Consider the following 14,955-nt stretch of genomic DNA (forward strand, 5'->3'; position numbering starts at 1 on the left):
AAGAATATTAATTTAACAGTTAATTATACAGTATAATTAGTTAGTTAAACTGACCAATACATGTTTCTGTTGCTTCGAGTATGTGCAGTTGTGTATGCAACCCACAGTATTCTGCTATTCACCTTCATTCAAGGCCTTTCCACTAGCATGATCCAAAGTGGGTGGCATATGCAAATTACTCTAAATTAACTTAGAATTAAAAGAAAAATTCAAAGATGTACCAGTTTCCATATTCTTTGTAATAGTTTTGGATTTACATTCCTTAAAATATTCATAATCCTACAAAGAGCAAATCCAGATTTACTCATCAGAAGAATTCCATGGGATTGCTCACCCTAAGTGATCCTTGGTGTTTCTTACTGCTTGATGTAGTTAGCCGGAACCTGGAATATACCTGAGAGCCCCTACAGTACCCACCTGAATAATTTATCCCTATATATACTCATCGTGTGTATATATATATATAATAAATATCAAATTATATATATATATAATGTATATATGCATACATACATGCATGCATATATGGGTACAGGATGTCACCAACGGTTCAAACAACATGAAATATTATTTTAGAATTTATGGGAGCAACTGTCTTTGAAGACTCATATTGTCATTGAATGCTCAAAATGAGGAGTAGACAAACAGCTGACAACTGATGAAGGGTCCTTTCTCTGTGTTTACTTGTCCTGATCTCCATTTTTTTCTCGTTGTTTACGTATTTAACTCATTTGTTTATGTATTTCGTATTGTTTGAACTGTACTCACACACACACACACACACACACACACACACACACACGCACACATATATATATATATATATATATATATATATATTTGTGTGTCTGTGTTTGCCCCCTCCACCATTGTTTGACAACTGATGTTGGTGTGTTTACATCCCTGTAACTTAGCAGCTTGGCAAAAGAGACCAACAGAATAAGTACTGGGCTTACAAAGAATAAGTGCTGGAGTTGATTTGTTTGACTGCATGGCTGCAGTCAAAATGACTGAAACAAGTAAAAGAATATATAATTTTTCTAATGGCCCAGTTGATATTTTAGATTTGTAGCAAACATAAGCTACCATAATGGGAAATAATTTTACTATCTGAAAGTCAGTGAATACAATTAAAATAACAGAACAAACTTGATAAAGTCTAATGGACAAAATAATGAAACATCAAACACTGCTGTGCAAGTTATGTTAACCAAGATATAAATATTATTAATATAAAAAAAAAAAATGAAGAGCTAATGAGCATTTCACATGATTTTCAGTTGTAGGGTATTTTTTCGCATGTTGAAATGTAATAAAACTAATCTAAAAGTCAGAATTCAGATAACGGAGGTTGCACATGGGTAATTTAAAGGCTGGAGGTCCAGTTCATTCATAAAACTGCTAATATATTCAAAGCCTTCTGAAATAGCAACTTCCAATCTGAGAAAATGTCAGTCTTCTCAACCGGCATGGTACGCTCTTTTGCTCTGATACACCCCGGGATTGAGCATCCTAGCTTTCTGCCAGAAAAGCAGAGAAGATGGACACTTCGAAAAGATGAACAAAATATATTAGAAGATTTATTTCATGATGTGAGATCAACCTTGCCTAGTTTTCCTGACTCTAATGAAGGCCCAAAGGTCCTGCCATCTGATGTAAATGCAGCTATCAAAATGATGAGGAAAAACAAATCTACAGGACCAGATGAAATTGTCACTGAACTGATAAAAGCATTAGAAGAATATGGAATTAGAAAACTGACCAATGTAACAGAGATTATCTATGATCATGGTAAATTTCCAGAAGATCTGAGTAAATCCATCTTTATTGCACTCCCAAAGAAATCAGGAGTGGTGGAATGTGAACAACATCATACGATTAATCTCATGAGTCATGTTACAGAGATAATTGTGAGAATTTTACTTCTGCCGGTAAGAAGCAGAATAACACCTGAAATTGGAATTGAACTGCTATGTTAATGTATGGAAATGTGGCATGGTCTATAACACGAGAAATGAGAAAGTGTTTGCAGAGCTGTGAAATGTGGCTAACATAGAATTGATGACCTGGGCAGTGGTAAATAGGGAACTGTTTCATGAGATAAGGGCCAGGCAACTGAAATTTTTTGGTTATGTGATGATGAAAGAGGACCTTGAGAATTTAGTGATGACCAAAGACTGAAGAGAAAAGAAGCGGAGGAAGGAGATGGATGATATGGATGTCAAGTTTGAGTCTTTCACTTTGGAAGAAAGCAGCATTGAACATCAGGAAGTGGACATGGCACCTAAAGAAAGAAAATCTGAAATGACTATTTTGTAATTGAGGTGATACAATTTGCAGTAAGCTGTTTCCCATGTTTGCAAACTGCTCACTCTCACTTTATTGAAGTAAATTAGCAAAAGAATAAATGAAAAGTATACTTAAGTTTTTATGAATGTTTATGCATAAGTGACCAACCCAGGTGGTCATGGCAAACGATGGCAGTAAAAAGTTTGTTCGTTAAGTTTTTACAGGTGCATTGAGTGATGTGAATGAAGTTTGAAATTTACATTTTCTTTTAAAGTAACCACAAAGAATTATATTTATGTTTAACTTAAATATATTCAGAATTAAAATATACATGAATTTTCTTGAAAATGCCATGTAATAATTGAAAAATGGAAAATAAAAATTAACTGAGATGACGAAATTTACTTTTTACTTTAAAGACACATATCCTCATAGAGGAAATAAAAGTGTTTTGATAAATGTTTGGAAAGAATGGTGAGAAATATGCCAAAATCTGGCAGATGAAATGAAAAGAAACCCTTAATTTATCATTCTTTCAAATGATATGCATTTGTGCCTGGAGACTTCATAGAATCTCTTGAGTTCCTTTTCCTCTTCAGTCTAATGTATCATCAGACCAATAAAAAGCTGTTCTGTTTAGTAACTTTACCAATTCCTCATTATGAGGTTGATAGAATTTTTGCAATAGTGCATATGTTTCATTCATTATTGGTCCAATATTACGTGTAGCATCCTTTCGAGTGTTTGCCGGGGGAAGACTGGTCAGAGCTCGCTCTTTAACCTTATCCAGTTTCTCTGCAAATAAAAAAAAAAAGACATTTCTTTATATAATAAATGTATTTATTTGTTTGTCTTCCAAAAAGTAAGAAACTCCTTTTACTCCAAATGTTGATGTCTACAACATTCACCTGTTGAATGTATTGATTATTTATTCATGTGGCTTTGGGTTAATCATATAATATCATGTAGCTTCAAGAATAATATAATACGATTATTTCTTTTTATAAGCTCTAAAATTCAATCCATAATTGCCCATGGGCATATAGCATGGGCTACTAACCCCAAGAGGTTAAGAGCGTGGGCTACTAATCCCAAGAATCTGAGTTTGATTCCAGGCAGTGACCTGAATATTAATAATTATAATAATAATAACATCGAAAAATACCTTAGGAATGAGAACCCAGGTTCAAAATTTCCCCAAGACACCTGATGAAAGCTGGTAGGTATATCAAACAAGATGAGGACAAATATCCGTCAAATATAAATAATGTAAATAATATAAATAATATAAATAATGTACATGATTCCTCATCTCTTAAATATAGAACTGTATTATTTATTCTTAGATTGACATTGTAGTGTAGGTGTGAAAGGTCATATCTGGCTTGTTTGAACATAAAACAGGTTGAATATTTAGGCTGAATGTGACCGGTTTTAGTGCTAAAGGGTTAAAAATGATATGGTGCCAATTCAGTTCTCAGCTTTCATCGGTTGCCGTTCTTCAACTCTTAATCGTTCTTTATTCATGAAATTTATCACACCACTCCATCTGCATTTTTCAGACACAATGTATCTAGGATCACATTATCCTTTGTATTCTTCATATTTTAAAATGCTAGTGTTATCTGAGGGAGAGTTTACTGTTATTCCAAATAAAGGACCACATCTGTTAGAAACAATGGTTTTACAATTAATTTATCTTTTGTTGTTTTGGGACAATCAAAAGCATATGAAAGCAGCCAAATTTGTTCTGGTTTGAGTCTCTTCATTCATCTCATCATTGTTCAACGTCTGTTTTCCATGTTGGCATGGGTTGGACGGTTCGACTGGGGTCTGGGAAGCCAGGAGGCTGCACCAGACTCCAGTCTGATCTAGCAATATTTCTACAGCTGGAATCCCTTCCTAACACCAACCACTCCGAGAGTGTAGTGGGTGGTTTTTATGTGCTACCGGCACAGGGGCCAGAGGGCCTGGCATTGACCACGTTCGGATCATGCATTCTATGTTCCACCAGTCAAGGTGGTGCTGGCATTGGCCACATTCAGATGGTGCTTTTTATGTGCCACCAGCACAGAAGCCAGTCGGGGCGAGGGGGCTGGCATCGACCACGTTCGGATGTTGCTTTTTACGTGCCAACGACATAGGGACCACGACTACAATTTCCATTTGATTGTGATTTGATTTTGATGTTGATGCACTTGACTCAATAGGTCTCCTCAAGCACGGTATGTCACCCTACGATCCAAGGTACTTTTTGAGTGGGCTGGTTATGTGACACTGGTGTATCATGCACAAATAATATGCACAGATAAAAGACAATTTGAGGATCAAATCCTTCACAGAATTCAATCCATTCCTGCAATGATAACTATTTCTTCTACACGTTACCAAAATTTTCAAAATTGGAGACCAGACACTAAAAGTGATCAAATATTATATAAGACAAAAAAAGCATTGAGCTAGCAGAATCGGTCGCATGCTTGACATGATATTTACTGGTATTTGTCTGTCCTTATTTTGAGTTCAAATTCTGCTGAGGTCCACATTGCTTTTCATCCTTTCAGGGGTCGATGTAATCAACCTGCCCCCAGAATTGCTGGCTTTGTGCCAAAATTTGAAACCAATGTGATTCTTCTATTCTTTTACTTCTTTCAGTCATCTGACTGTGGCCATGCCGGAGCACTGCCTTTAGTCGAACAAATCGACCAAGGACTTATTCTTTGCAAGCCTGGTACTTATTCTATCGGTCTCTTTTGCCAAACTGCTAAGTTACGAGAATGCAAACACACCAACATTGATTGTCAAGCAATGGTAGGGAGACAAACACAGACACAAAGACCCACAAATATATACATACATATATATACAAACACACACACACACACACACACACACACACACACAGACACACACACACATGTATATATTATATATACAACAGGCTTCTTTTAGTTTCCATCTACCAAATCCACTCACAAGGCTTTGGTCAGCCAGAGGCTATAGTAGAAGACACTTGCTCAAGGTGGCACTCAGTGGGACTGAACTCAGGACCATGTCGTTGGGAAGCAAGCTTCTTACCACACAGCCACGCCTATGCCTGATACATATATTTTTTTCTAATTCAGAAAGCTGCTCTGCATACAATCATTTTATCTTTTCTGTGCAAATTTACAATTCAGAAAAACAAATGGGTTTCTCAATTCCTCTTTTTTTTCTTTATTTATTTAAGTTCTTTCTAAGTTTTGTTATGTTAATTATTATGAAAAATTTGGCTAATTCTAGGAATGCATACTACTTAATTCAAATGTGTTTTCCATTTATTTTATTATTTATTTAGTGAATTATTTCATAATGCAAATCCCATCCAGAAGTGGATTCGAGTATCTTTGTCATGATGACAGACTCCAAATTTCACAAACAGTTTCATTATACGCATATTAATGGGGACACTCAAAAGCAATCATGACATTAGAATTCTTGACAAAGATTACTTATGTTGCAAGAGATCTTTATATAATGCTTTGGTCCAGTGTAAAAGTTGTAAACACACACACACACATCATCATCATCATCATCATTTAATGTCCATTTTCCATGTTGGCATGGTTTCTATGGCTGGATGCCCTTCCTAACATGGGATGCTTTTTATGTGACATCAACATGGGAGATTTTTCTGTGGAGCCAGCATGGAGGCTTTTCACATGGAATAAGCATGGCTGCTTATTACATGGCACCAGCACAAGTACTTTTTATGTGATGCCAACATGTGTGATTTTTTACATGTTTATGAATTGAATTTAGCTCAACTCAACTCACTAACAAAACTCATGAAATTTCTCGGTTCTCTAGCTGAACAATGAATAAAAATATCTTTCATCCTTATGAAACCAAGTGAAATTGTTGTCATGGCTGATGCCAGTCTCTCACAACTGCCTTGTAAAAAGTACTCTTGAATGTTGGGTGATATGCTGTGCTTGAGAAAGCCAATGCTTGAGAAGAGAAATTGTAATCATAGCTGATGCCAGTGCCAAGTAATTGGTACCCATGCTGGTGGCACGTAAAATGTACCATTTGAATGTTGGGCCTCACAGAGGCAGTGATAAGTGATTGTGACCTTTGGTTTATATGTTGTGCTTGAGAAGACCAGTCAAGCCAAGTGAAATTGTAGTCATGACCAATTCTGGTGCTGTGAAACTGGTGTGTAAAAAGCACCCACTATATTCTTGGAGTGGTTGGCATAAGGAAGGACATCCAGCCATAGATACACACTCAAAGCTATGAAAGAAATGATTTTAGATTAAAAAATTAAATGGCAATAACTTTTGTTGATCTTTTCAATCGTTTCTGGAAAATTTGTTGTCAGAAATTTTGCTGTACAGGAAAATTCACTATAAAACAAATCCACCATTATGGACAATAATAAAGTGTGTAATATCAATTCTTTTGAAAATTAAAAATAGGAATGGTAAAAAGTTTTATAAAAGCCTTAAATAGTTAAGTCTTTATTCAATGCCAAACATTAGAAAAAAAATCATGATGTGGTTATTTAAAATGAAATTTCTTATGGTAAATTCTCCTATGGTAAAAATGTTTACTGAAAGATTTCCTATAATCGTTTTCAATACTCACTTAATCCAAGGAAGCGAAAGACTTTCTTAAAGACACATAAAACGCATCGTTTGTAATCCTCACTCCGAATGATTAAGAAATTTTTCACTGGAAATACGTTGAACCAATCCTTTAAGTAGATCCAGTATAAGCCTATACGAAGTCTGACCTGAAAGAAGAAGCAAACATTTTATAATGAATGGTTTACAACATTATTATTTTTTTTTTTAGCAAGAAGTTATTCTCTGCTTGCATTTGATAATCATATTGTCAAAAAATTAGTTTTATGCTCAAAGCAAAGTTTTGTAAGGTGGCATCAAGTTTTGGCACCAAGCCAGCACGTTCGGTGGAGTGAGACAGACATTTATATCAACACCACAGTTCAACTGGTCCCTGTTTTGTTGATCTCAAAAGGAAGAAAGGCAAAAGTCAACCTCTGCAGAATTTGAACTCTGAGCATAAAGATAGACAAAATGCTGCTAAGCATCCTACCCAGTGTGATAACAGTTCTGCCAGTTCACCACCAAAATATACAGGATGGGAGCAAAAGTAGGAATGCAGTTATGAAAAACAGAAAACAAAAAACAATATGCATTTATTTTTATCATAAAAATTAAAAGTTACCAAAGAAGTACTATTTTCGTTTTTTTTTTAATTTGTTTCAGCCATTTGACTACAGCCATGCTGGAGCACTGCCTTTAATCAAGCAAATCAACCCGAGGACTTATTCTTTGTAAGCCTAGTACTTATTCTATTGGTATCTTTTGCCGAGGTGCTAAGTTACGGGGACGTAAACACACCAGCATTGGTTGTCAAGCGATGCTAGAAGGACCAAACACAAACACACAAACATATACACATATATATATATATATATATATATATATATATACGACAGGCTTTCAGTGTCTGTCTGCCAAATCCACTCACAAGGCTTTGGTCAGCCCAAGGCTAAAGTAGAAGTCACTTGCCCAAGGTGCCACACAGTGGAACTGAACCCAGAACCATGTGGCTGGTAAGCAAGCTACTTACCACGCAGCCACTCCTGCACCTGTCATGATAAACATATTATTATGATTAACCCTTTTGTTACCATATTTCTGTTGAGATGTTCTGTGTTTCTATCAATCATTTCAGATATAACAAAGAATTCAGTTAAATAACTTTGTTATCATTAAACTAGTGTTAGGAACATAAATTGTGACTAAGGTTTGGTGGAAGATTTTAATTCAAAACTTTTGAAAACAAGACATTTGTACTCAGAGCCAGAAGCTATTTCAGACAGTTTGGTATCAAAAGGGTTAATGACACTGAAAATATCAAAAATGGGGCTAATTTTAAATTTTTTGATAATAATAAATGAATATTGAGCATGTTTTCGTTTTTTTCATAACTGTATACCTACTTTTGCAGTATTATAATTTCTTTTATCAGCTTCTGAAGAATGGAAAGTCAAATCAAAGGTAAATTAATATACAGGAAATTTAATCAGTTGTGCAGCTTCTATTAATGCACAACACTATCAAGAAATTACTGATTTCATAAACACCAAACGCATTCATAAGGTCACATTGTATATCAACACCTTTGTAAATGTGTGAAAGATCAGTTTAGGGGTAAGCTTAGTGTGAGCTGCCATGCAACATGGCTTTGGTTCCTGATATTGAGTGTCTAAAGATGTAAAAATGCTACTTCAGTTTTATAGTTTTACATTTAAGAGATGAGGAATTATGTACATCATTTACATTATTTATATTTGACGGATATTTCTCCTCATTTTGTTTGTTGTTAACACAACGTTTTGGCTGATATATTCTCCAGCCTTCATCAGGTATCTTGGAGAAATTTCGAACCTGGGTTCTCATTCCTAAGGTATTTTTCGATGTTATTATTATTATTATTATTATTATTATTATTATTCAGGTCACTGCCTGGAATCAAACTCGGAATCTTGGGGTTAGTAGTCCGCACTCTTAACCACTACACCATATGCCTGTGGCATAATAATAATAATAATATAATAATAATAATAATAATAATAATAACAATAATGATAAAAGTATTAAAAATATATTAATGATATATATATATGCATGCATGCATATATGTATGTATATATATATATATATTTATATATATATATATATATGCATGCATGTATGTATATATATATATATATATATGTGTGTGTGTGTGTGTGCATGTATGCTTGTAGGTACGCATGCATGTATGTATAGCATAAAACTACATTGAGAGTGGTGTTTGTGCTTATATCATCAAGAAGAAAAATATCTGCCACTTACTCCCGACAGAAGTCCTAGTTTGGAGTCATATGCACATTTCCGTAGTGTTTCGTTTTTGAAGCAGTTTTCATATAACGCAATGGTATCCACAACTCTCTCATGAAAGTTTTCCACAGATTTGTTGAACTTGCCAAAATACAAATAATCGGAGAAGAGTCTAGGGGAAAAAAAAAAAAACAGAATAAAGAAATAAATCGAAGACAGATGATGATGATGGTGATGATGATGATGGTGGTGGTGACAATGAAGGTGGTGGTGGTGGTGGTGATGAGTGTTCACACAGTAATTTCTCTCATAGGCAAAAGGATACAAATATCAATGGATGAATAGTCTGATCAGATCAACCCAGTGTTTAACAATTTATTTTATTTTATCTTCTCCAAAAGGACGAAAGGCAAATTGTCCTTGCCAGGATTTGAACTTGTAACTCCAAGACCAGAGCTCTGTCATAACAACATCATAAGCCCCTCTAATTCAAGAGTGATTAAACTGGAAGTGGAATGTATAAGCTTTTCCTTTGGACATTAGCAATGTAACAGAACATTGTTCCTTTTGCATTATAATTCCAAGACAATCCAAGTTGTCTTGAAGGAATATGAAAACAAGGATCAAAATAAGCCAAGAGATTATTTTTATCTTTTGTTTTCTTTTAGTGGTTTCCCCTTTTAGCATCAAAATTATTCTACTAAATGCAATACTTATTCACATTGTTTTGAAATTAAACACACATTATCTTGTAACTATGTAAGGTGACAAGCTGGCAGAACTGTTAGCACACCTGGTGAAATGTTCAATGGTATTTTGTCAGCCGCTACGTTCTGGGTTCAAATTCCACTGAGTTCAACTTTGCCTTTCATCCTTCTGGGGTCAATAAAATTAGTATCAGTTATGTACTGGGGTCAATGTAATCGACTTAATCCTTTCCCCCAAATTTGAGGCCTTGTGCTTCCAGTAAAAAGGATTATCTTGTAGCTATGTGATTCAATGATCTGAATGTATATTTTGTAGGGTAGGTATGAAAGGCCAGATCTAGCTGGTTTGAGCATAAAACAGGTGGAATATTTGGGATAGATTTGGGCTGTTTAACTCTTTCGTTACTGTATTTATTTTGCGATGCTCTGTGTTTCTTTCAATTACTTTAAACATAACAAAATATTTAGTAAAATAACTTAGTTATTATTAAGCTAGTGTCAGGAACATAAATTGTGACTAAGGTTTGGTGGAATATTTTAATTCAGAACTTATAAAAACAAGACATTTGTACTCAGAGCCAGAGGCAGTTTCAGGCAGGTTAGTATCAAAAGGGTTAAATGCTAAAAAGCTGAGTCACTTCACAATTACATGGGTTCTGAGTTCGATGTCATGCCACAGCAAGTGAGTTCTACCGTATCCTTAGGCTGGCTAATGCTTTGTGCATGGAAATTGATAAATGCAAGCCAGTCATGTAATCTCCCTGTGCCTCCACATATGTACATGCACACACATGTAAAGCCAAATTTTCCTCTTGAAGAATATTCTATTGCTACACTTGCAAAAGCACTGCCCCCATTAGATCAAGCTGCGAAATCCTGTGGGTGCACAACAAACGTGTAATAGTATTGATTTATTTTTTTACCAGTTTTTATATCAATAGGATATCATTGTCAGTTCATTAGACTTCATTGTGTAATTGTATTTATCTTACTGATTCTAAAAATATAATTTTGAACCCTGAGCACAAAGGAACAAGTATAAGTTAGAGTAAAGTAGTTATTCAGTTTCTTTCAGACTTGCCTTTACCAGTTCTGCAAAAGCGATTTCACATTTAATCCCAACGGGATTACTTAAATGAATTCTACCACGGTGTCAGTCAGAGTTATCTACCTTTACTTTCAGATATTTCCAGATATTTCAGCGATCATTTTTTTTTTTCAGAAACTTAGTTTTAGCATCTAACCATGATCACTCAATGGCCTGAGTGTGTGCTCCGGTCACTGGATCCACATAATGTCGTCGATGGTTCCCCTGTCAGATGGTGATAACCTATGACATTTAAATTATTATAAGCAGGCCATTCATCTGAATGAATTAATGAACCTTTTTCACATTCTCTCACAATAATTGGGATCAGATTGTTCCCATCACACCATTCCCAACAAAAGTATCGACAGCCTGAGCCTTGTTTCAGACCCAAATCCCATGACCCATCAATTCTATGTCCATGGTTCCTGCTGTTTCGTTATTCTAAATCACTGTCTTCGAAGAGAGGCGCGTTGTCACCGTTCAGCATTCTTCTTCAATTGTGTTTTCGTCGACCAACAAATCTTGCTTCGTCGACCTGAATGGGGTGATCGTCTGTTGCAACCATCTCCCCTCGTCGTTCATGATCAACTATGGCTCCACACACCTCGCGGCACATATGGTACCTGTCAGTTACTGAGTTACTGCCGTGGTCATGGGTATTCATTTATTTGTTTCAGTCATTGGACTCCGGCCACGCTGGAGCACCGCCTTCAGTCAAGCAAATCGACCCCAGGACTTATTCTTTATAAGCCTAGTACTTATTCTATTGATCTTTCTTGCTGAACCGCTAAGTGACGGGGATGTAAACACACCAGCATTGGTTGTCAAGCGATGTTGAGGGGGCAAACACAGACACACAAACATACAGACACACACACACACACATACATATATATGACAGGCCTCTTTCAGTTTCCGTCTACCAAATCCACTCACAAGGCTTCGGTCAGCCCAAGGCTATAGTAGAAGACATTTGCCCAAAGTGCCACGTAGTGGGACTGAACCTGGAACCATGCGGTTGGTAAGCAAGCTACTTACTACACAGCCACTTCTGTATATCCACAACAAAGAAAAATATTAGTTATAAAATCTCACTGGGGCTCAACTTGCAGTTTAATTTGTTGTTAATGTTCTTATAATGGAAAAATCGGTTTCCTTTGCGAACTGAATGTTTAAGGTAGATAACCCTGGTTATACTGTTTGACAACGTGGTAGACCGCATACTGTATACTAGCACCAATAAATCCAATATCGTATTTATTTCATTGATATTTAAAAGATGATATAAAAGGAAAAAATGTGTTAGGATTTGTGTTGAGGATGAAATAAGTAGAACAAGAGCATACACGAAGACGAAAAGTGTCAGAAGAGGTCACAGATGTGTGACGAAAGATTTCCGGACAATGGACATGAATTAGAATAAGAACAGTAATAAACAAGTGAAGAACAAATGTATAGTGCGTATATTTATTTATCGAAAAAAGGAAAAAAATGACCGTCCTGAAATACAACAATATGTGTTAGGATTTAATATCAGAAAGTAGAGGGACGGATCAACAAGATCTTTCGTTTCGCTCCCTAACTTACGTCAATCGCATTCCGCATTTTATGTTAGCTAAAAGATGAAAGCAGGACACCAACTGAAATTTTCTAAATGCATAGAAGGGAGGTAATAGAACAATTTAAGTGTTATCTCTCTTGCATACTTTCGACGAAAGGTAATTGTTAAAATAACTTGCTGAAGGATATGGATGACAGCAAAAAAAAAAGAAGAAGATACATTTTATTAGAAATTAAAGGATTCCGAGACACCAAGAATATGATAAACAGTGGGTAAAGTGACGTGTCAAAGATAATTGAAAGGCAATACATCCATAACAATATGATATGATCTAGAGTTATCTCTCTTCTTCCTCAGCTCGGGAAATGTGTGGGAGTGCGGAAATTGTCCACTGCTGTGTTGTGAGAATATAAACGTTTAACAGTCTGAACCAATCGCATTTGTAGAAATTAGATGTCCAAGTTGGATCATTTACGCAGAACGCAACAGCTTCAGACGGATTACTTTGGAATATCTTCTCTCATCGCTGGACACGGCATTTACTTATGCTTTCATTCCTCAAGGGCTAATCACACACACGCACAAGTACGTGCGTACATACTTACCTACATACATCATCATAGGTGCATCAGGTTATTATGTATCAAACAAATTTGCATAAAACCCTAGGAATATTCGGTTTCATGAAGAAAGAGTAAAATAACCTGACTTGATTTTTGAGAATCCGTGTCAAGTTCTTTTACTCTTATAAAATTAAAAATTCAAAAATTTATATATATATATGTATATGTATAAAATACAAATACACACACACACACATATATATATATATATGCATACATACATACATACATACATATATATATATATCTATCATCATCATCATCATCATCATTTAACGTCCGCTTTCCATGCTAGCATATATATATATCTGTCACTTGTGTTTTAAACTCTGTCAGTCGGCAACTGGTCTTAAAAGTCATCTAAGGGCTCATCAGTGGAGTGATTGTACTGTGTGATGGGGTGTGGGGTGTGGTATGTTCATTGATGGGACCACTTTCATCTCACAAGATGAAGCAATCATCATATATATATATATATATATATATATATATGTGTGTGTGTGCGTGTGTGTGAGTATATATATATATATATATATATATATATATATATATATATATATATATATATATATATAAATATATATATATATATATCATCATCATCATCATCATCGTCGTCGTTTAACGTCCGCTTTCCATGCTAGCATGGGTCGGACGATTTGACTGAGGACTGGTGAAACCAGATGGCTGCACCAGGCTCCAATCTGATCTGGCAGAGTTTCTACAGCTGGATGCTGGATGCCCTTCCTAACGCCAACCACTCCGAGAGTGTAGTGGGTGCTTTTAGTCAGGCGGTACTGGCAACAGCCACATAATCGGTTAGTCGTTCATTAAACAAAAATGTTTATTTCAGGGTTTTTTTTTCACAACCCTGGCTGACTAAGACTGTATTCCTACCTCCATTAGTGGAGAGGTTATGTGCCTCCAGCCAGCAGATCAAAGTCCCCAATATTGCTGAGCACATAATAAGTGCAAAACCAATGGTATCCTTCTGACCAGCCATGGGTTGGACAGTTTGACCAGAGTTGGCAAGCTGAGGAGCTGCACAAGGCTCCAATCTGATTTGGCATGGTTTCTATGGTTGAACGCTCTTCCTAATGCCCATCACTTTACAGAGTCTGCTGGGTGTTTTTACATGGTATCGCATGAGCATTTTAAATGGCACTCCATGTGCACTTTTACATGGTGGAGTGTGTGTGTTGCATTGTTAACATATGGTGTTATAGTTGTATATGATTGTCATTGTCATACAATTTAGTTCATTCGAAATTTCTGTGGAAACATGCTTGCTTAAGACTGAATATTCTTTCCTACCCTAGGCACAAGGCCCAAAATTTTGGTGGAGGGGGCCAGTCGATTAGATTGACCCCAGTATGCAACTGGTACTTAATTTCTTGATTCTGAAAGAATGAAAGGCAAAGTACTGCTAAGCATGTCACCCGGCATGCTAACGTTTCTTATTTCTTTATTGCCCCCAAGGGGCTACACACAGAGGGGACAAACATAGAGGGGACAAACAAGGACAGACAAAGAAATTAAGCTGATTACATTGATCCCAGTGCGTAACTGGTACTTTATTTATCGACCCCGAAAGGATGAAAGGCAAAGTCGACCTCGGCGGAATTTGAACTCAGAACGTAATGGCAGACGGAATATCGCTAAGCATTTCGCCCGGTGTGCTAAGGATTCTGCCATCTCACCACCTTATTAAGAGTGAATATTAGATTGCTTAGTAACTGCAAATCTGACCTGACCCAAGCAAGTATTGAAACGGTAGTCATTATAAAAG

General features: G+C 36.0%; 1 protein-coding gene across 2 annotated transcripts in view; it reads right to left on the minus strand.

Annotated features, from left to right (window-relative positions):
- Positions 1-2,309: 2,309 nt before the first annotated feature.
- LOC106868895 (carbohydrate sulfotransferase 15) overlaps positions 2,310-14,955 on the minus strand; it is a 76,382-nt gene continuing 63,736 nt past the window's right edge. For both annotated transcript variants that reach the window (XM_052975431.1, XM_052975438.1), the window contains exons 6-8: positions 9,201-9,357; positions 6,919-7,066; positions 2,310-3,084 (exon numbers count right to left, since the gene is read on the minus strand). In XM_052975431.1, coding sequence (XP_052831391.1) covers positions 2,885-3,084; positions 6,919-7,066; positions 9,201-9,357 — 505 coding nt within the window. In that variant the 3' untranslated portion in view covers positions 2,310-2,884. The remainder of the gene's footprint in view (positions 3,085-6,918; positions 7,067-9,200; positions 9,358-14,955) is intronic.

Source organism: Octopus bimaculoides, chromosome 2, assembly GCF_001194135.2.
Source record: "Octopus bimaculoides isolate UCB-OBI-ISO-001 chromosome 2, ASM119413v2, whole genome shotgun sequence".
Classification (NCBI taxonomy): Eukaryota; Metazoa; Mollusca; class Cephalopoda; order Octopoda; family Octopodidae; genus Octopus; species Octopus bimaculoides.